Below are 21,583 nucleotides of genomic sequence, written 5' to 3'. Positions count from 1 at the left end.
TTGATTTGATTAAAACATAGGATGTGTCTACAATGCATTCGGGAAGTATTCAGACCCCTTAATGTGTTCCACAGTTTGTTACGCTACAGCCTTACTCTAAAATTGATTAAATTGTTTTATCCTCTATCTCCACACAATACCCCATAATGACAAAGCAAAAACTGGTTTTTGGAAATGTATTAAAAACTTTAAAAATTAACTTAATTATTACATTTACCTAAGTATTCAGACCCTTTACTCAGTACTTTGTTGAAGCACCTTAGGCAGTGATTACAGCTTCAAGTTTTCTTGGGTATGACGCTATAAGCTTGGCACACCTGTATTTGGGGAATTTCTCCCATACTCTGCAGATCCTCTCAAGCTCTGTCTGGTTGGATGGGGAGCGTCGCTGCACAGCTATTTTAAGGTCTCCAGAGATGTTTGATCAGGTTCGAGTCCGAGCTCTGGCTAGGCCACTTGACGACATTCAAAGACTTGTCTCGAAGCCACTCCTGTGTTTTGTTTGCTGGTGTGCTTAAGGTCGTTGTCTTGCTGGAAGGTGAACCTTCACCCCAGTCTGAGGTCCTGAGTGCTCTGGAACAGGTTTTAATCAAGGAACTGTCTATACTTTGTACTAGTTTCTCATGGTCTGTCCTTTAGGTGCCTTTTGGCAAAGTCCAAGCTGGCTGTCGTGCCGTAAAGGCCTGATTGGTGGAAGGCTGCGGAGATGGTTGTCCTTCTGGAAGGTTCTCCCATCTCCACAGAGGATCTCTGGAACTCTGTCAGTGACCATCTGGTTCTTGGTCACCTCCCTGACCAAAGCCCTTCTCCCTCAGGATGTACCTGACCTAAATTTTGTGTCTCATAAAAGGGTCTGAATACTTATGTAAGTAAGGTATTTCTGTTTGTTTTTTTATATATAAATTGGGTAAAATAATTGACTTTTCGCTTGGTTATTATGAGGTATTATGTGTAGATTGATGAGGGAAAACATTTATTTGATACACTTTGGAATAAGGCTGTAAAGTAACAATGTGGAAAAAGTCAAGGGGTCTGAATACTTTCCGAATGCACTGTACTTAGAAAAAATAGAAGATTAAAAAGAACAGACGTCTCTTGGTCAACAATTTGTTTATTTTTTGTTCGGGCACAGCCCTGCAAACAGATGTAAACATTTGTGCACAACATTTGAGAGAAATAAGCTTTTTGTGCATCTATAACATTACTGCAATCTTTTATTTTAGCTTATGAAACTGTTGACAGTTGTCAATATGTCCAACCGGCCTCACAACTGCAGACCACGTGTATGGCATTGTGTGGGCAAGCGGTTTGCTGATGTCAATGTTGCTAACAAAGTGTCCCAAGTTGGCAGTGTGCTTAAGGTATGGGCAGGTATAAGCTACGGGCAATGAACACAGTTGCGTTTTATCGATGGCAATTTGAATGCACAAAAATAACGTGACAAAATCCTGAGGCCCTTTTTTTTCATGGTATCTGTGAACAACAGATGCATATCTGTATTTCTAGTCATGTGAAATCTGTAGGTTAGGGCATAATGAATTTATTTAAATTGACTGACTAAATTCCTCATATGAACTGTAACTCAGTAAAATCAATGAAATTGTTGCTTTGGTTTTGTTCAGTATTGATTAGAAATTAAGCAAATGAACAGTAAATGTAGGCTAATACTGGTGATATATGTAATGGGGAATTGATAAACAATTTACACAATGAAACACTGAAAGTGCACGAAATGGCGGAACAGAGCGCATTACGGAGAGAGACATGTTTTGTGCATCTTAGCCACACTCCCTTCTTGGATGGTTGCATCTCCGCAGCCTACTCAATGGGTTAGTACACAGAAGACCAGTGAGAATCAGACAGGTGTCTCCTGGGGGGGGGATCTATTTGTGACTGCTCGACTAAAAAAAATCTTGGTCGACTAACAGCCTATCCACCAGTCCACTAAATGTGGTCAGCCCTGCTATGGTGTCACAGATGCTAAAATGGCAGAGATATAAGAATGAGTCCTCTATCTTTCTCTATGGTATTGCTGTAGAAAGTTGAATAGGGACTGGTTTTACTGTGGTATTAAACTATGTATGCATGCATATGTAGCACCAAGTAGCACTGTTTTATTTTGTTTGTTTTTATCACAGTAGCAGCAGCAGGGAAACACGTGCGGCCCAAAGACAAAGACAGGGAGAGTGAGCGCAGGAAGCGGCAGTGGGAGGAGCAAGACAAGGCCCGGCGAGACTGGGAGAGGCAGAAACGCAGGGAGCAGGCCAGAGCCCAATCCCGCAGAGAGAGGTGACTACTGTGACCACATACAAACACATTTGTATTATATGCTGACCAAATCGTCCATTTCATCCAAACTGCTTGACCGCATCAACGGGCATCTGCGTAGCCAGCCGCTTAAATTTAAATTGGTTGACGCGCTGCAAGTCTCTCCTGTCCCAATTTCTCATTGGTTTTTACGAGCATATACCCACGTGAGGGATTCAAAGATGAATGAGTTCCACAGTCCACTCGTGGTGGTAATGCAACTTTGTTGGTTGCCAACCACTGTATAAAATCCACATAAGAAGAAATATGAAGGAGAAGTTAATAAAACAAATATTTAAAAAGTGGAGTGGAGAACACACAAAGATCCAGCTAAAGAAAGGACCAAGTAAAATAACAGCCCGATGTTTGAATATTTCCCCATGCAAATTAGCTAGCATAATGTCCATGAATGTTTAATTTGTGTTTCGACCTCATCCCAAATTAATATAGTTGGTTTGCAGTTGGTTTTGGTATTTTAACCTGCATGTCAAGAACGCGTCTGGTGGGGATAGAAAAAAAATCAACATAGACGCATGCATGGAAAGGGTTTTGTCAGTATGTTAGCGTAACAAAGAAATATCAACATTTATAATCATCACTTGTGTTCAAAGGTATGAAGTTATCAAAATGTCTCTGTGGTCTCTCAAACTACACTTCTACCAGAATGTGACTCATGAGTGTGGCAATTTTAACAAAAGTTTAAAGAGCATAACCCCCCCCCCCCCCCCCCAAAAAAAACAAAACATTTTTATCCATGCTTTTTGACCCCACTGTCACTAACCACATTTCCATCTACAGTTTTTATGCGAGTAAAGTCATGCTTAACAAAAACTAAATCAGCAATTGTGATGGAAACATGGAGTGTCGGTACAATTTCCTAAATCTCAACAATTTGTTTGACACGGTGGGATCTTTTTGTGTCAGTAAAATTAATTATGCAACAAATTGTAGTGGAAATGATTTCTTGCGCAATTGTTGGTAGATAAAATAACCATGTCGAGGAAAATTATCAAAGTACAAACCTCTCACTCAGGGAAAGGTAGCACAAGAGCTACATCACCAGGTGTGAGATATGGCATATACAGTCATGGCCAAAGATTTTGAGAATGACACAAATATATATATACATTTTTATAGAGTCTGCTGCCTCAGTTTGTATGATGGCAATTTGCATATACTCCAGAATGTTATGAAGAGTGATCAGATGAATTGCAATTCATTGCAAAGTCCCTCTTTGCCATGCAAATGAACTGAATCCCCAAAAACATTTCCACTGCATTTCAGCCCTGCCACAAAAGCAGTGGCAGGTGTGAGTGCATCTAACATTTGATGATCTTAATCAGATGACACTCATAGGACTTCATGTTACACAATACATGTATGTTTTGTTTGATAAAGTTCATATTTATATAAAATAATCGGAGTTTACATTGGCGCGTTACATTCACTTGTTCCAAAAACATCCAGTGATTTTGCATAGTCACATCGATTCAACAGAAATACTCATCATAAATGTAGATGATTATGCAAGTTATACACATGGAATTATAGAAATACCTGTCCTTAATGCAACCGCTGTGTCAGATTTCAAAAAAACTTTACGGAAAAAGCAATCCATGCAATAATCTGATACGGCGCACAGAACAATAGTCAAATTAGCTTCCATGTTGTAGTCAACAAACTATAAATTACATGCTAAATATTCCCTTACCTTTGATCTTCATCTGAATGCACTCCCAGGTCCACAATAAATGCTTGATTTGTTCGACAATGTCCGTTATTTATGTCCAATTAGCTACTTTTGTTAGCTGCGTTTGGTACACCTATGCAAACGCAGGTGCTGGTCGACCATGTTTTTGGACAAAATCTTCAAAAAGTTATATTACAGGTCAAAGAAACATTTCAAACTAAATACAGAATCAATCATTAGGATGTTTTTATCATAAATCTTCAATAAAGTTCCAACCGGAGAATTCCTTCGTGTCTTGAGGAGGAACGGAACGCAGGAAGATATCATGCGGTATGCGTGTGACCTAGAACTGGCTCTCTCTGCTAGACACATGGCTCATTCTGCTCTTATTCAGTCCCACAAGACAGTAGAAGCCTATTTCACGTTTCTATAGACGGTTGACATCTAGTGGAATCCCTAGGAAGTTAATCTTCATTCATATCGCAATGGGATTTCAATAGGGAATGGTTTGAAAATATACCAACCTCAGATTTCTCACTTTCTGTTTGGATTTCTTCTCAGGTTCTTGCCTGCCATATGAGTTATGTTATACTCACAGGCATCACGCAAACAGTTTTAGAAACTTCAGAGTGTTTTCTATCCAATACCAATAATAATATGCATATATTAGCAACTGAGACTGAGGAGCTGGCCGTTTACTCTGGGCACCTTTCATCCAAGCTACTCAATAGTGCCCCTGCAGCCATAAGAAGTTAACTGACTTGTCTAGTTAAATAAAATAATTAGTGGTTTCTTTGCAGTGATTTGAGTGTGCCATGTGTTCCTTCCTGCAAAATCCTCTAGAGGGCAGAACGTAAAAAAATTATACTTGATACCAAAACGATACAAATGGCACACACAAAAAGAACAGCAGGGAGGACTGATTTCCCTCTGTTCTTTCCAGGTTTTCACATTCACATCACATTTTCTAATATAAAAACAATAAAATAAACATTTTGCTTTTCTCACTCACTCACTCACTCTCACACAATAGTTCTTAACCTCTCTAGGGTATGTGGGACGCTAGCGTCCCACCTGGCCAACATCCAGTGAGATTGCAGAGCGCCAAATACAGAAATACTCATTATAAAAATTCAGAAAAGATACAACTATTAAACATAGGTTTAAAGATTCACTTCTTGTGAATTCAACCACGGTGTCAGATTTAAAAAATGCTTTACGGCGAAAGCATACCTTACAATTATTTGAGAACATAGCCCAGCAGACAAATCATTACAAACAGTAACCAGCCAAGTAGAAGAGTTACACAAGTCAGAAATAGAGATCAAATTAATCCCTTACCTTTGATGAGCTTCATATGTTTGCACTCAGAAGACATTAATTTATTCAATAAGTGTTCCTTTTGTTCGGTAAAGTCTCTTTATATACCTGAAAACCTCTGTTTTGTTTGCGTTTTCTTCAGTATTCCACAGGCTCAAACGCAGTCACAACAGACAGACAAAAAAATCCTAATTGTATCCGTAAAGTTCATGGAAACATGTCAAACGATGTTTATATTCAATCCTCAGGTTGTTTTTAGCCTAAATGATCTATAATAGTTCAACCGGACAATAACGTCAATATAAAAGGTAAAAAAGAAAGGCACTCTCTCTGGTCGCGCGCATGAAAAAGCTCTGACACTGCAGGGTCCACTCATTCAGACTGCTCTTACTCCCTCATTTATCAGAATACAAGCCTGAAACAATTTCTAAAGACTGTTGACATCTAGTGGAAGGCATAGGAACTGCAATTGGAGTCCTAAGTCAATTGATACTGTAATTGCATTGACTAGAAAACTACAACAACAAAAAATCCTACTTCCTGAATGGATTTTTCTCAGGTTTTCGCCTGCCAAATCAGTTCTGTTATACTCAGACATTATTTTAACAGTTTTGGAAACTTTAGTGTTTTCTATCCAAATCTACTAATTAAATGCATATCCTATCTTCTGGGCCCGAGTTGAAGGCAGTTTAATTTGTGCATGCTTTTCATCTAAAATTCCAAATGCTTCCCCCTACCCTAGAAAAGTTAAACCACATCAGGGGAAACATTTTGGGGTCTGGGTAAAATTGGAGAAATGTAGGTTTGTTAGTGTAGTTAATTCAGCCTTTAATTCAGTTGCGCACCAATCCAGACAGTTATTTGGCTAGCTGGGTTTCTATAGCAAACGTGATGGAGTTTTCAGAAACAAATGGCCACTGCATTGATGCAAATAATCATGATTCTGCTGGGTAGGCATAGGCTACTTTGTAGTTACCTTTTTAATTTCCTTTCCATCTACCCAAAAATTATTAGCATTGCTAACAGCTACACAGAGTGCATAGATTTGTGTTTTCCACTGTTTTGTATGAAAAACCAATTTGAAGCCAACATTCACTTTTGTCTTGCTCATAATAACCGCACATGGCTTTACCACAACAGAGAAGCATAACACCTTTCAATTGAAAAGACGGGAAACAAACAAAAGCACTTACAACTCTTTAAAAACTGGTCAGAAATTAAATCATGGCATTAATATATTGGAGCAGTAGAACTTCTAAATCAGCTGCCAACTTCAATTACTTTTCAAGGACCACAGCTAAAGAGACAATCTGGTCTGAGTATTTCGTATTATTCTATACATATTAGTGGTTATGCTTCATGGAGTCGTGGGTGAAAGACGACATTATCAACATACATCTGGCTGGTTATACGCTGTATCGGCAGGATAGAACAGCACGTCTGGTAAGACAAGGGGTGGCGGACTATGTATTTTTGTAAATAACAGCTGGTGCAAAATATCTAAGGAAGTCTCAAGGTTTTGCTCGTCTGAGGTAGTGTAGTCTACACCATATCATGAGATACTCTACCTAGAGTGTTTTCATCTGTATTTGTTGTAGCTGCCGCCATATCACCACAGACTGATGCTGGCACTAAGACTGCACTGAAAGTGCTGTATTCCGACATAAGCAAACAGGAAAACACTCACCCAGAGGCAGCGCTCCTAGTAGCCGGGGACTTTAAAACCTCTTGATACTAGCCATCCCGGATCCGGGATCGTGAATACAGCCTCAAGCTCATTAGCATAACGCAACGATAACTATTCATGAAAATCGCAAATGAAATGAAAAGCTCTCAAGCTTAGCCTTTTGTTAACAACACTGTCATCTCAGATTTTCAAAATATGCTTTTCAACCATAGCAAAACAAACATTTGTGTAACAGTATTGATAGCTAGCGTAGCATTTAGCGTAGCATTCAGCGGGCAACATTTTCACAAAAACAAGAGAAGCATTCAAATAAAATAATTTACCTTTGAAGAACTTCGGATGTTTTCAATGAGGAGACTCTCAGTTAGATAGCACATGTTCAGTTTTTCCAAAAATATTCTTTGTGTAGGAGAAATCGCTCCGTTTTGTTCATCACATTTGGCTACCAAAAAAACCCGAAAATTCAGTCATCAAAACGCCAAACTTTTTTCCAAATTAACTCCATAATATCGACTGAAACATGGCAAACATTGTTTAGAATCAATCCGCAAGGTGTTTTTCACATATCTCTTCGATGATATATCGTTAGTGGAAGTCTGGTTTCACCTCTGAATCACATGGAAGAATGCTTGCAGCTGAAGATTACGCACCACTTTCGACAAAGGACACCAGGCGGACATCTGGTAAATGTAGTCTCTTATGGTCAATCTTCCAATGATATGCCTACAAATACGTCACAATGCTGCAAACACCTTGGGGAAACGACAGAAAGTGTAGGCTCATTCCTTGCGCATTCACAGCCATATAAGGAGACAATGGAAAACAGCGCCTCAAAAATGTTGCTCACTTCCTGTTTGAAGTTTCATATTGGTTTCGCCTGTAGCATCAGTTCTGGGGCACTCACAGACAATATCTTTGCAGATTTGGAAACGTCAGAGCGTTTTCTTTCCAAAGCTGTCAATTATATGCATAGTCGAGCATCTTTTCGTGACAAAATATTGCGCTTAAAACGGGAACGTTTTTTATCCAAAAATGAAATACTGCCCCCAGAGGTTCAAGAGGTTAATGCAGGGGAACTTAAATTTGTCTTACCAAATTTCTATCAGCATGTTAAATGTGCAACAGAGGGGAAAAAACTCCAGACCACCTTTACTCCACACAGAGACACATACAAAGCTCTCCCTCACCCTCCATTTGGCAAATCTGACCATAATTATATCCTCCTTATTCCTGCTTACAAGCAAAAATTAAAGCAGGAAGCAGCAGTGTCTCAATCAAGTGGTCAGATAAAGCAGATGCTAAACTGCAGGACTGTTTTGCTAGCACAGACTGGAATATGTTCCGGGATTCCTCCGATGGCATTGAGTAGTACACATCAGTCATTGGCTTCATCAATAAGTGCATCGATGACGTTGTCCCAACAGTGACCGTACGTACATACCCAAACCAGAAGCCATGGATTACAGGCAACATCTGCACTGAGCTAAAGGCTTGAGCTGCCGCTTTCAAGGAGCGGGATTCTAAACTTGAATCTTATAAGAAATCCCGCTATGCCCTCCGACGAACCATCAAACAGGCAAAGCGTTAATACAGGACTAAGATCGGATCATACTACACCGGCGCTGATGCTCGTTGGATGTGGCAGGGCTTGCAAACCATTAGACTACAAAGGGAAGCACAGCCGAGAGCTGCCCAGTGACACGAGCCTACCAGACGAGCTAAACTACTTCTATGCTCACTTCGAAGCTAATAAAACTGAAACATGCATGAGAGCACCAGCTGTTCCAGAAGACTGTGTGATCACGCTCTCCGCAGCCGATGTGAGTAAGACCTTCAAACAGGTCAACATTCACAAAGCCTCAGGGCCAGACAGATTACCTGTACACTCCGCACTCCACACTGCCCTTTCCCACCTGGACGAAAGGAACATCCATGTGGGAATGCAATTCATTGACTACAGCTCAGCGTTCAACACCATATTGCCATCAAAGCTCATCACTAAGCTAAGGACACTGTGACTTAACACCTCCCTCTGCAACTGGATCCTGGACTTCCTGACGGGCGGCCCCCAGGTGGTAAGGGTAGGTAACAACACATCCGCCACACTGATCCTCAACACAGTGGCCCCTCGGGTGCGTGCTCAGTCCCCTCCTGTACTCCCTGTTCACTCATGACTGCACGGCCAGGCACGACTCCAACACCACCATTAAGTTTTCCGGGGACACAACAGTGGTAAGCCTGGACAACGATGAGACAGCCTATAGGGAGGAGGTCAGAGACCTGGCGTGTGGTGCCAGGACAACAACCTCTCCCTCAATGTGATCAAGACAAAGGAGATAATTCTGGACTACAGGAAAAAGATGACCGAGCACGCCCCCATTCTCATCGACGAGGCTGTAGTGGAGCAGGTTGAGATCATCACCAACAAACTAACATGGTCCAAGCACACGCAGACAGTTGTCAAGAGGGCACGACAAAACCTATTCCCCCTCAGGAGACTGAAAACATTTGGCAATGGCCCTCAGATCCTCAAAAGGTTTTACAGCTGCACCATCGAGAGCATCCTGACTGGTTTCATCACTGCCTGGTAGGGCAACTGCTCGGCCTTCGACTGCAAGGCACTACAGAGGGTAGAGAGTACGGCCCAGTACATCACTGGGGCCAAGCTTCCTACCGTCCAGGACCTCTATACAAGGTGGTGTCAGAGGAGTGCCCTAAAAATTGTGAAACTCCAGCCACCCTGGTCATAGACTGTTGCCTCTGCTACCACACGGCAAGCGGCAGCGGAGCACCAAGTTTAGGTCCAAGAGGCTTCTAAACAGCTTCTACCCCCAAGGCATAAGACTCCTGAACATCTAATCAAATGGCCATCCAGACTATTTGCTTTGCAACCCCCCTTACACCGCTGCCACTCTGTTGTTATCTATGCATAGTCACTTTAATAACTCTACCTACATGTACATATTACCTCAACTAACCGGCGCCCCCACACATTGACTCGCTATTATTTTACTGCTGCTCTTTAACTTGTTACTTTAAAATAAAAAATGAAGCTGCATTGTTGGTTAAGGGCTCGTAAGTAAGCATTTCACTGTAAGGAAAGATTTGATAAATCATGAACGGCATTCTATATGTGGCCATATAACGCGAAATGTCGGTGATTGGTTGGTCGTAGAACGCGAATGGCTAGCAACCCAAAGGTTGCGAGTTCGAATCTCATCACTGACAGCTTTAGCATTTTAGCTAAGTATCCACTTTTCAATCATTTCTATCTTTTAGCTACTTTGCAACAACTTTGCATGTTAGCTAACCCTTCCCCTAAGACTAACCTTAACCCTTTTAACTAACCATTCCCCTAACTTTTAACCTAACTCCTAAACTTAACCCTAACCACTAGTCTAGCTAATGTTAGCCACCTAGCTAGAATTCGTAGCATATCATGCGAAATGGGTGATGGACATCCAGAAATTAATCCATACCATACAAAACGTAACATATCATACTAAATTGAGTCTCAGATTCACTTGTAAAATAATACGAAATGCTATGAGACCAGGTTGAGAGGAAATGTCTGATTTTCACATTTCTGACTGGCCCGTAGGGTTTCCAAAACCTCCCCATTATGTCAAGCCCTGACACACACCGACAAGGTCATTCTTGTGCCATTGTTGCCTCTTCAGCAAGTTGGTTTATTTTTGGTCAATTGCACATTACTGTTTGAATAAATCATGATGATAAAAATAAATAACGTGGCCAAGTTAATAATAAAAAGAATCGCTTGCGACCAATTAAAAATGTTGCACTGTCAAATCAGACAAATGGTCGCAAATGCGATTGTTTTGGTTGCATTATCAAACCCCGATCGTGTTTTTTTTTCTGTACCTGTATACTTAGTGTTTGCGCAACGTCATCACACACAGCCCTTTGCTGAAATTTGCTTGAAAATCTGTCGCAAATTTGGTGGAAACCTAGCTTATGATGTCATATCTTGCATATCCTCAAACTGTCACACGCTGGTCAGACATCTTTTTTACCGTGTCACACTGTATACTGTACTCTTCCCCTTCCATGCAGCAGACATTAACAGTGTGGGGTGGGTGGCTTTTGGGTTTCTGGAGAGCTCCTGACAGGATTCCCCCGTCTTCCCCGGACTACAGGGACAGGTTGGAGCAGGTGGAGCGCCAGCGCGAGAGGGACCGCAAGCTCCGTGAGCAGCAGCAGAAGGAGCAGCGCGAGCAGAAGGAGAGAGAGAGGAGGGCAGAGGAGCGCCGCAAAGAGCGTGAGACGCGCCGAGAAGGTCAGGGTTCACACACACGCATTTGCGCACACGTGTAGGGTTAGAGTTTTACAGCCTTAGCGTGTCCGTGAATGTAAGTATTTTGATATATGTAAGGATGCACTGTTGGTGACGGGATGCAAAATCTCTTGTCCGTTCTCTGACAGTCCCGTCCCACCATCGCGCACTGCCTGATGAGTACGGGGACAAGCCGAAACAGAGCCACCGCAGCCGCAGCCCCAACCGGGCTCCCCAGGACCGACTTGAGCACAGCAGCGAGCCACGTAGAACTGGTGGTGAGACTATCCAATCAAGATGGTTTTACATAATTTTGCTTTGGTAGAATTGGTATCAAGACTTAGTAATTGATTTCATTCAAATTCCTTAACTATAATTTTTCTGTGTGATTAGGGACGCTCATTTTGTCTTGTTTGTGGTCCAACAGTGAAAGATGAGAAGCCAGAGGACAAGGACCTTCTCTCTGACCTTCAGGACATCAGTGATAGTGAGAGGAAGACCAGCACAGGAGAGTCCTCCTTAGGTAGGTAGACACACACTCACTCAAGGTTGCAACATACCCCACACCAGGTGGCATCACAAAAAAGTTATTAACACATTACACTTCTACTGATGTTTAATCCTTAACAGTTCTAACTGTTATAGATACTGTATTTACAATCCAGACATCTTCTTGTGTTTTAAGTCTTTGTGGGTTGTTTGGAGGTGACATTGAGTGGACTTCTCTTCCCTAGGCTCCGGCTCAGGGTCGGGCTCTGACGATGAGGAGGGTAATGGCGTTGAAGATGGATCTAGCAGCCTGAGCGAGGGAGAGAACGAGGAATCAGGCTCAGGAGAATCTGACCAGACTGCAGGTCTGCTGAATTACTCTACTTCTGTTGCTTGTGCGTGTGCGCTTGTTTTATCACTTAATACAATTACGGTGTTGTCACAGTGACACGGCTCTGACCCACACATTGTCTGTGTTTCAGGTGTGGTGAGTGAAGACGAGCAGTCTGAGGAAGAGTTTGAGGAAGAGAGAGAGAACGGCAACCATATTCCCCCAGGTAGGCATTTCACACCCCATTTGTCTGGTGGCAGTCATTTCAACAGGTGTTATTGTCATTTCTGAGAGTAAAGTTTGTTTTCTTGAAGCTTTTTTATCGGAAAAGGTTAGGTCTAACTCTCAACCAGCTGCTGCTAGATGTGATTTTGTCTTGTTTCTGTAAGTAATAACTGCCTCCTCATTAACCCTCACAGTGCCAGAGTCACGATTTGACCACGATACTGAGGAAAGTGGAGAGGAAGAGGAGGCAGGGGATGGAGACGTGACCCCCCAGTCTGTGTCTCACTCCCACTCAGCCACCCCTGAGCCTGAGGAGAACTACATCCTCGACTCTCCCCCCATCTCCCCCGTGGAGCTAAAGAAGGAGCTGCCTAAGTACCTGCCAGCTCTACAGGTCTGTCCATCTGTCTGGCAGCACACCACACCTGGGTCAAATACCTTTTTTTTTTTTTTTTTTTTTTTTTTTTTAATGCCTGAGGTGTGCTTGACCTACAGAGTTCGTACGGTCATTATTCAAATCCTGGAAAAGTCATGGAATGTTTAAATTGTGTTTTCCAGTCCTGGAAAAGTTTTGGAAAAGGATCAAATCTGAGAAGTTATGGAAATTTAATATCATTTTTCATAATATAAATATTTTAGCAATCAAAAAAAAATCAATACATCAGCCAGGTTCAGAATGACACTTAAGCAAGTCTGTGTTTGCGCGCATCACCTGCATGTCTGCGTGAGGAGTCGGCCGTTGCTCAATGAGAGTCGGACATTGAGGCAGAAGGTAGGCCTAGACTATAAAATACGATTGACAACAGACTAATAACTAGTTTGCCAATTCAAAACATATATTGTACCCTCTAGTTATCTGTTTAGCTATTATTAGCATGCATTTATATTTTCCTCATGTGATGTCCCAACACTCACAAATAAGGCCATACAATCGCGAGTAAAGCCATACAAAGTTGATTTACTTTTTACAGTTATTAATTTAAACTATTTTCATGAAACGAAAGATTCCATTTTATTAGTTCAGATTCAGTTAGATGTAGCCTTTATTTTGGATTATTTGGCTTGAACTTGATTTGTAGATACTTCCAGTTTATTTGGCCATCCAATGTATGGAACATTTGCAACTCAATATTCTAAAGGTATGAAACGAATTCGGTTTTAATGTTGCAATGTTATACGTCAAGGGTGGTCAGCCATCATCCACGATAGCTCATAGTTGTGCAAACCACATTTTAAATGATCTGTTCAACCGGACCTTGAAAGACTGTCTCTGATGTGTTTGAGCAGGGCTTTATCAAAAGCCCGCACAGCTAGTAGCTCTCCAGAATGAGGGTTTAAGGGCCTTGCATAACAACAGGATATGGTACATGAGATTGAAGAGCAGCCTCCACGTGTCTACCACGTTACGCTTACATAGATGGCGGCAATTGTTGGTCATGGAAATGTGGTTAAAAGTCATGGATAACTCAAGAAATTCTGTCTGTCAAAATGTGTATGAACCTGGACATCGCTTGCCTGGTACAATGGAATATTTCAAGAAATGCTCTCACCTGGCAGATGAAATCAAGTGCACCTCAAGTATTTGACAGAAAAGTAATACGTATTTGACTCAGGCCTGTACACACACACACATCATATGGACATGTATTGATTGGCATTGGTTTCATGTCATTTTCAGGGCTGTCGCAGTGTCGAGGAGTTCCAGTGTCTGAATCGTATCGAGGAAGGGACCTACGGCGTGGTGTATAGGGCCAAGGACAAAAAGACAGGTATGTGGGCTACCTTGCGATTGATTTCCGATCCATCCCTGGACAGACACACACTAAAACAGGCCTTTCTCTTCTAGATGAGATTGTGGCCTTAAAGCGTCTGAAGATGGAGAAGGAGAAAGAAGGTTTCCCCATCACGTCTCTGAGAGAGATCAACACCATTCTGAAGGCCCAGCACCCCAACATCGTCACTGTCAGGGTGAGGTGCATATAAATACACATTGAAAATATCATAAATTGCTATATCTATGGTGAGCAGCACACATCTGACTCAGAGGAACTCCGCCCTCAATAATATATTATTTTGAAATACATTTTGTGTAGCGCCTTTCTCCTTTTTCCCATGTTAGGAAATCGTCGTTGGAAGCAACATGGACAAGATCTACATTGTGATGAATTACGTGGAGCACGACCTGAAAAGCTTGATGGAGACCATGAAGCAGCCTTTTCTCCCAGGTAATGTTGTGCGATTCAGTTTGAGTTGCAGAAAATACAGTACACTTATGTCCTCCAGCCATTTTCCCATGTATTTTCGCTAGGTTAGCGTAAGAGTATTGTTTTAAAGTAAGCTTATGAGCTCATGACTCTTTTCCACTTCCTCTTTCTTGTTGGCCTCAGGCGAAGTGAAGACCCTGATGATCCAGCTGCTGCGAGGTGTCCGCCATCTCCACGACAACTGGATCCTCCACCGCGACCTGAAGACCTCTAACCTGCTGCTCAGCCACAAGGGGATCCTCAAGGTGTAATAATGCCCTGTTGTATTATATATGTATGATATATTATATCCCATTATAATAATATTAAAACTGCTGTGGGTTGGGAACTTCAGATAAGGATTAGATCATCCATGGCTCAGATGAAGAAATACAACACTCTAGGCTTATTAATGACACAGAATAATGACTTGAATGTGCGTTAGTGTGTGTGCTTGCCTCTTGGGCATTTTTGTAATGTTTGTTCTTTGTTGTGCTGTTCTAGGTGGGGGACTTTGGTCTGGCCCGTGAGTATGGGTCTCCCCTGAAGCCCTACACCCCTGTGGTGGTGACCCTGTGGTACCGTTCTCCAGAACTGCTGCTGGGGGCCAAAGTGAGTCATGACCTAAGCACATATCTAGAATCTGTTTAACCTCCCCAAATCCTAACAATTACCATTTGTGGGATGTTATGCAAAACTGACCGTGGATCAATGTCTTGTGAGCGACATAGCCACAGTAGAGGCACCTGCATTCAAAACTCTGCCTTGAGTCAAAACATCTCAAGAAACTTCAGTCATCAAAGACCCTCTCCAGTCAAAACAGTGCCATTCTAAACCGTTACCTGAGTGTGAACATTACCGCATTCAGACGACACAATGCATACTTTGTATGCCTTCCAATAGTGTCGAAGTCTGTAGTTCTAAACATAGCCCAAGACTACATACACACAGCACCATTACCAAGTCAAAGCTTGTCCTCGTCTAGACTAAACACTCCAACCCAGACTCATGCGGTGCTGTCTGTTACTTAGAATACTGTGGTTTTAGCGAGTGTGTGTTTCTCTCTCCACAGGAGTACTCCACAGCTGTGGACATGTGGTCTGTAGGCTGCATATTTGGAGAGCTCCTTACCCAGAAACCTCTATTCCCTGGAAAATCTGAAATCGACCAAATTAACAAGATATTTAAGGTTAGCAAATTTGTATCAAAAAGTACATTTGAATTCATACTGTCTGTAAGTAAAAGTAAAAGCACTTTATTTACTCCACTCTTACATCTGCGTGCATTCTTGACAGCTACCACATGTTTTTGTGGGTTTCCCAGTTTTATGATCTCCCCACAAGGTGGCAGAGTTAAGAATAGGATGTAGTCAGATTAAATGGATTTGATTTGACTACACAATGTATTTTTCAGAGAGGGACTGCTGTTCAGTGACCCAGTCTCTTTTAGATAGACATGGTGACGTAACAGACTTGTCTGTGGCGGTTGTGTGACTGGGCTAAACTGTAAAACCCAGATTAAAAGCTGTGGTCTTGACTGTGCTCCAATACCCCCCCCCCCCCCCAGCAGTTCCTAACATACCAGACATAGTGGGGACCTCAAGCCCACACATAAAACATTAACTCCATGTGTCTGTGTGTTGACGCATGTTCTTGTCAGGACCTAGGGTCACCCAGCGAGAAGATTTGGCCAGGCTACAACGAGCTCCCTGCTGTGAAGAAGATGACTTTTACAGAGTACCCCTACAACAACTTGCGCAAGCGCTTCGGAGCCCTGCTTTCAGACCAGGGCTTCGACCTAATGAACAAGTACGTCTAATCTACCCATATCTGTTACATTTCTCAGACAAACGAGCTTTGGTTCTTAGAAAATCTCAGTTGAGAAGAGTTTAATACAAAACCACTGGACTCAATGAACAATGCCATGAAAGTGTAATCTAAAAATGTTCTCTATAAATACTAGCAAAAATGAAATGTTTGCCAAGTGTTGCTATACATAAGTTTCTCATCTTTTGGGTGAATTTTGACATCAGTGTAGTGGAATGTCATCAGTATAATGACCCAGAAAGTGCAATGACCCCTGGCCAGTGGCTGCTAGCCGTCTCATGTTTGGACTAGAGGGTGGCGGTCCTCCAACTACAAGACTAGGCTTAAGATTGCGTTGTCGGCCTTGTTGCTTTAACTTACCCTGTGTGATTAGATGAGATGAAGACTAAACATCCTCTCACTGTCAACTGCGTTTATATTCAGCAAACTTAACATGTATAAATATTTGTATGAACATAAGATTCAACTGAGACAAACTGAATAAGTTCCACAGACGTGTGGCTAACATAAATGGAAAAATGTGTCCATGAACAAAGGGTTGGTCAAAATCGAAAGTAACAGTCAATGCAGCTGGTGGCCACCCCAGATACTAAGTACTGCAGTGCATCTCCTCATGGACGTCACCAGATTTGCCAGTTCTTGCTGTGAGATGTTACCCCACTCTTCCACCAAGGCACCTGCAAGTTCCCGGACATTTCTGGGGGGAATGGCGCTAGCCCTCACCCTCCAATCCAACAGTTCCCAGACGTGCTCATTGGGATTGAATTCTGGGCTCTTTGCTGGCCATAGCAGAACACTGACATTCCTGACTTGCAGGAAATCACGCACAGAATGAGCAGTATGGCTGGTGGCATTGTCATGCTGGAGGGTCATGTCAGGATGAGCCTGCAGGAAGGGTACCACATGAGGGAGGAGGATGTTTTCCCTATAATGCACAGCGTTGAGATTGCCTGCAATGACAACAAGCTCAGTCCGATGATGCTGTGACACACCGCCCCAGACCATGATGGAACCTCCACCTCCAAATCAATCCCGCTCTAGAGTACAGGCCTTGGTGTAGTGCTCATTGCTTCGACGATAAATGTGAATCCAACCATTGCCTCTGGTGAGAGAACTGCGACTCGTCAGTGAAGAGCACTTTTTGCCTGTCCTGTCTGGTCCAGCGACGGTGAGTTTGTGCCCATAGGCGATGTTGTTGCCTGCGATGTCTGGTGAGGACCTGCCTTACAACAGGCCTACAAGCCCTCAGTCCAGCATCTCTCAGCCTATTGCGGACAGTCTGAGCACTGATGGAGGGATTGTGCGTTCCTGGTGTAACTCGGGCAGTTGATGTTGCCATCCTGTACCTGTCCCGCAGGTGTGATGTTCGGATGTACCGATCATGTGCAGGTGTTGTTACACGTGGTCTGGCACTGTGAGGACGATCAGCTGTCCGTCCTGTCTCCCTGTAATGCTGTCTTAGGCGTCTCACAGTACGGACATTGCAATTTATTGCCCTGGCCACATCTGCAGTCCTCATGCCTCCTTGCGGCATGCCTAAGGCAAGTTCACGCAGATGAGCAGGGACCCTGGGCATCTTTCTTTTGGTGTTTTTCAGAGTCAGTAGAAAGGCCCCTCTTGTGTCCTAAGTTTTCATAACTGTGACCTTAATTGCCTACCGTCTCTAATCTGTTAGTGTCTTAGCGACCATTCCACAGGTGCATGTTCATTGAAGATCTGTGAAGTTATTTGGATTTTTACGTATTATATTTGAAAGACAAAGTCCTGAAAAGGGGGCATTTCTTTTTTTGCTCAGTTTATTTAGAGGGACCATATGTGCTCTGTGGAAGCTCTAATACAGACTAGATGGTAATTTTTCATGAAGAAAGGTTGATGGGACTTTAACTCTTTACAAGTATTTTTGTGGTAGTGGAATAAGTTTTAAATGTTTTACATAAGCCAATAAGTAAAATTTGGTCCAAGTTAAATGTAGTAAAACAATTGGTCTGATTATTTTCATAGAGGACACTATGATCCTTATTACTTGGATTGTGGGGCAGTTGGATCACATATTTCATCACAAATAACTGCACTCAGACTAGCCTACTACACTTTGTTACACTCCTATATTAATACCACAGTATATGCTAACTGTAATAAGAGTACAGAAGACAAGGAGGCGTTGATGAACTTTAAAACACGGTTAAAAACTTTTTATTTTATCCCAAGCATTTATCCCTTACTTCTACCATACATTCATTTCTTAATCAAAGAAAAAAGCTGTTAAAAGAAAGTTATGACAGGATAGATAAATAAATGGACAGGTGAATTAAAAAAAGGATACAGGGATGGAAGACCATATGTATGGAGGGATAAAGGGATAAAACAAGGTTAAGTTGGACTGATTGGTATGATAAAGGAATGAATCTATGGTTGAAGGTGTAGATGTGTGTGTGTGTGTGGCATGATTAATAGTTATTGCTGTTCTAATTTCAGATTTGAACATCTAAGAGGTAGACAAATGTGCCATACCTTTTGAAGTTTTTGTGTACACCAAATTGTTCAGAAAAGTGGTCAAGGTAGCTGATTAGTGTCAAAAGTCATAATGTTTACTCATCGTCTCATGCTAATCCCCCCATTTTTATAATTTGAAAGTTCTGAAAAGTTCCATGGCAGTAAATCCAACTCTGGGAAGTTGGCTAAATTAGTTGACATGGTTACTAAAACAGCTGTACCTCTTGATTGGTAGTAGATATTTCTGTTCTTTATTCCTGATTTGAATAACAAAGAATTAGACAGATGTCATACCGTCTAACTTTTGTCTAACCTGTTTTGAAAGGGGTCAATGTCAAGTTTATAAAAAGTTACAGAAAATGTTGATGGTCACTTAAACAGCTGTAAGGTTACATCGGTACCAGATAATTCTGTTATTTCAGATTTGAATAGCAGCGAAGTAGAGGAAGATGTTTCACCCTCTAACTTTTGTAAGGGTTTGGCAAAATGGTCAATGTAGCTGATTTTGTGTCAAGTTGAATTGTTGCATTTACAGTGAATGGAAGTTGGAAGTGATGTCACAATGGGGAGCATTAGAATGTTAGTCTATGAGGATGGACAAAAAGACACACAAATGAATTGATATCAAAAAGCAGACCAGTCTGCACAATTAAGTTTGAATGCCGTTTCTAGCTTAAACAGTAAGAAGAGTAGAAGTATGACGAAGATTTAAAGTCTTGTTTCGCAAGTACCACCTTATTGAGTGACCTCTACCGCCCCTGGCCTTGACTTTTTCCCTTTCCACTAGGTTCCTCACCTACTGCCCCAGCAAGAGGATCCTATCGGACGAGGCGCTGAAGCACGAGTATTTCCGGGAGACACCGCAGCCCATCGACCCCTCCATGTTCCCCACCTGGCCGGCCAAGAGCGAGCAACAGAGGGTGAAGAGGGGGACCAGCCCGCGCCCCCCCGAGGGAGGCCTGGGCTACAGTCAGCTGGTGAGGCTGGGTTTAACTCTACATCCCTCTGTCAACTAGGTTTTGACATCTGAGCTTGGTTTCTGTGTTTGATAGATTGTAGACCTACAGCACTTTACTGTGTGTTGTCAAGACACATCTTCCCACTGCTTAATACTTATTTTTCCAGATTTCATTAGTTCTCTGGCATAAAGGCAATGTGCCTCATCAGCTAATGTGTGTGGCTTGTCCTCTCTCCAGGGTGACGATGACCTGAAAGACTCAGGCTTCCATCTGACTACCAGCAACCAAGGGGCTTCTGCCGTGGGCCCAGGGTTCAGCCTCAAGTTCTGAGCTGCGCCTGGAGGGCAGGACACCCTGCGTATGGGAAGAGACATACTAGCCTGTTCAGCTGACCGGACAAGAATCATGGGACATTTAGTTTTTTATGTGGCTGGACTCATTGGGGGAATGGCTTCCGTTGTCAGGGTCAGCTTACTGCCCTCACCCTGTGAGGGTGGAGACTGGTCGTCACATGATATGAACGATGGACAAACACACTGTCCCTTTTTTCCAAACTATATGGCTGAATCCCAACCATTGAACTTTTAAAGTATTTTCTCGATTCTGACAAGGTTTAACTTTTATGGAAATGAGGCAACTGTGCGTCAAAACCTAACTACAATTTTGTCTGTACCTTAGCTAATGTTGGCTTTTTGTTTTCTGTCTTTTTTACACTGCTGAAGAGGACCAGAGTTGAAGTCGTTGGTATTTGAGTACTGGAGATACTGTATAATAATGTAGCAGTGTTAGAGCCATGTCGATCCATCATATTATAAGGACTTTACTGTATAACCGATGGCTTACATTGACCCGGGACATGTTTTTGCTAGAAATAAAATGTGAATCTTTTATATGTCCACCTTTTTGCTGGTATTTATAAATGCTGTCTAAGCTAAGCAAACAGCACCACACACTGCCTGCCAAAAGGAAAAAGGGAAGTCGAGTCCCCAAAAATTCCCAGCGTTGAATCCAGCTCAATAGACGTCCCAAGAGTGATGTCATTCTTTGCACTGCACACTTTGTCTCAGGACTTTGTTCTTTCAGGGAAAAGAGCCCCAGATTTTTGTCTTTGTTAAAGTGGCTGCGATTTCTAGGACTAAACCAATAAATTATTTGATTTCTAGCTGGAGGAAAATAAACAGTGCAGTCTCATTTCTGGGAGACTGCTGGCTGCTCAGACTGGAACAGTTGCAAAATGTTCCCTCGTCTGGAGACTCTTTAGAACCAACACAAATGGAAATGTACATAAATCAGTTTTATCTGAGAGTCCCCTCTAAGCCCTTCTGTGGATTATTACACCTGATGTGTCAAATGAGCATGTAAAGGGAGCTGTTAGTGGAACTGCACCTTCTGGAGAGAAAGTATTGGCTCCACCTAAAGGATAGCTGAGCAAGCAAGATATCGGAGGTGTTCCATATGTGAATAAAGGTCTAAATATTTCCAGTGACTAAACAATGTTTGTTTTTGGTTTACCCAACTTCAATTCAGACAGTAAATTATTTATATGACCTGTATTAAGAGGCAGTAGCTTTAGAATGCATTACCCATGGATTAATATAGCCAGGTTAGGCAAAATTATAAAACATTTCAGGACAATATTTCAAGTCTGAGGTTACTAGCTAGCCTGTAAGTGTTTGTGACCTCTAACTTCAAAGAACATTCTGTTGTTCACATAATAAC

General features: G+C 42.2%; 1 protein-coding gene across 50 annotated transcripts in view; it reads left to right on the top strand.

Annotated features, from left to right (window-relative positions):
- Nucleotides 1–21,355, top strand: part of LOC110532381 (cyclin-dependent kinase 11B) — a 28,604-nt gene extending 7,249 nt beyond the window's left edge. For 8 of the 50 annotated variants that reach the window (XM_090184738.1, XM_090184718.1, XM_021616245.3 and 5 more), the window contains 16 exons: nucleotides 2,139–2,289; nucleotides 11,162–11,301; nucleotides 11,448–11,576; nucleotides 11,726–11,821; nucleotides 12,033–12,152; nucleotides 12,270–12,344; nucleotides 12,538–12,737; nucleotides 14,022–14,112; nucleotides 14,190–14,311; nucleotides 14,463–14,568; nucleotides 14,731–14,852; nucleotides 15,091–15,198; nucleotides 15,659–15,775; nucleotides 16,246–16,394; nucleotides 19,693–19,882; nucleotides 20,102–21,355. In XM_090184738.1, the coding sequence (XP_090040864.1) occupies nucleotides 2,139–2,289; nucleotides 11,162–11,301; nucleotides 11,448–11,576; nucleotides 11,726–11,821; nucleotides 12,033–12,152; nucleotides 12,270–12,344; nucleotides 12,538–12,737; nucleotides 14,022–14,112; nucleotides 14,190–14,311; nucleotides 14,463–14,568; nucleotides 14,731–14,852; nucleotides 15,091–15,198; nucleotides 15,659–15,775; nucleotides 16,246–16,394; nucleotides 19,693–19,882; nucleotides 20,102–20,194 (2,009 nt within the window). In that variant the 3' untranslated portion in view covers nucleotides 20,195–21,355. Of the gene's footprint in view, nucleotides 1–2,138; nucleotides 2,290–11,122; nucleotides 11,302–11,447; nucleotides 11,577–11,725; nucleotides 11,822–12,032; nucleotides 12,183–12,269; nucleotides 12,345–12,537; nucleotides 12,738–14,021; nucleotides 14,113–14,189; nucleotides 14,312–14,462; nucleotides 14,569–14,730; nucleotides 14,853–15,090; nucleotides 15,199–15,658; nucleotides 15,776–16,245; nucleotides 16,395–19,692; nucleotides 19,883–20,101 lie in introns of all 50 variants that reach the window. The other 42 variants (XM_090184724.1, XM_090184707.1, XM_021616241.3 and 39 more) reach the window with 7 other exon arrangements.
- Nucleotides 21,356–21,583: the final 228 nt, after the last annotated feature.

Source organism: Oncorhynchus mykiss, chromosome 9 (genome assembly GCF_057628025.1).
Source record: "Oncorhynchus mykiss isolate SJ-2025 chromosome 9, ASM5762802v1, whole genome shotgun sequence".
Taxonomy (NCBI): Eukaryota; Metazoa; Chordata; class Actinopteri; order Salmoniformes; family Salmonidae; genus Oncorhynchus; species Oncorhynchus mykiss.
Note: the sequence above shows the minus strand (reverse complement) of the source record. Positions and strands in the feature narration are given on the sequence as shown.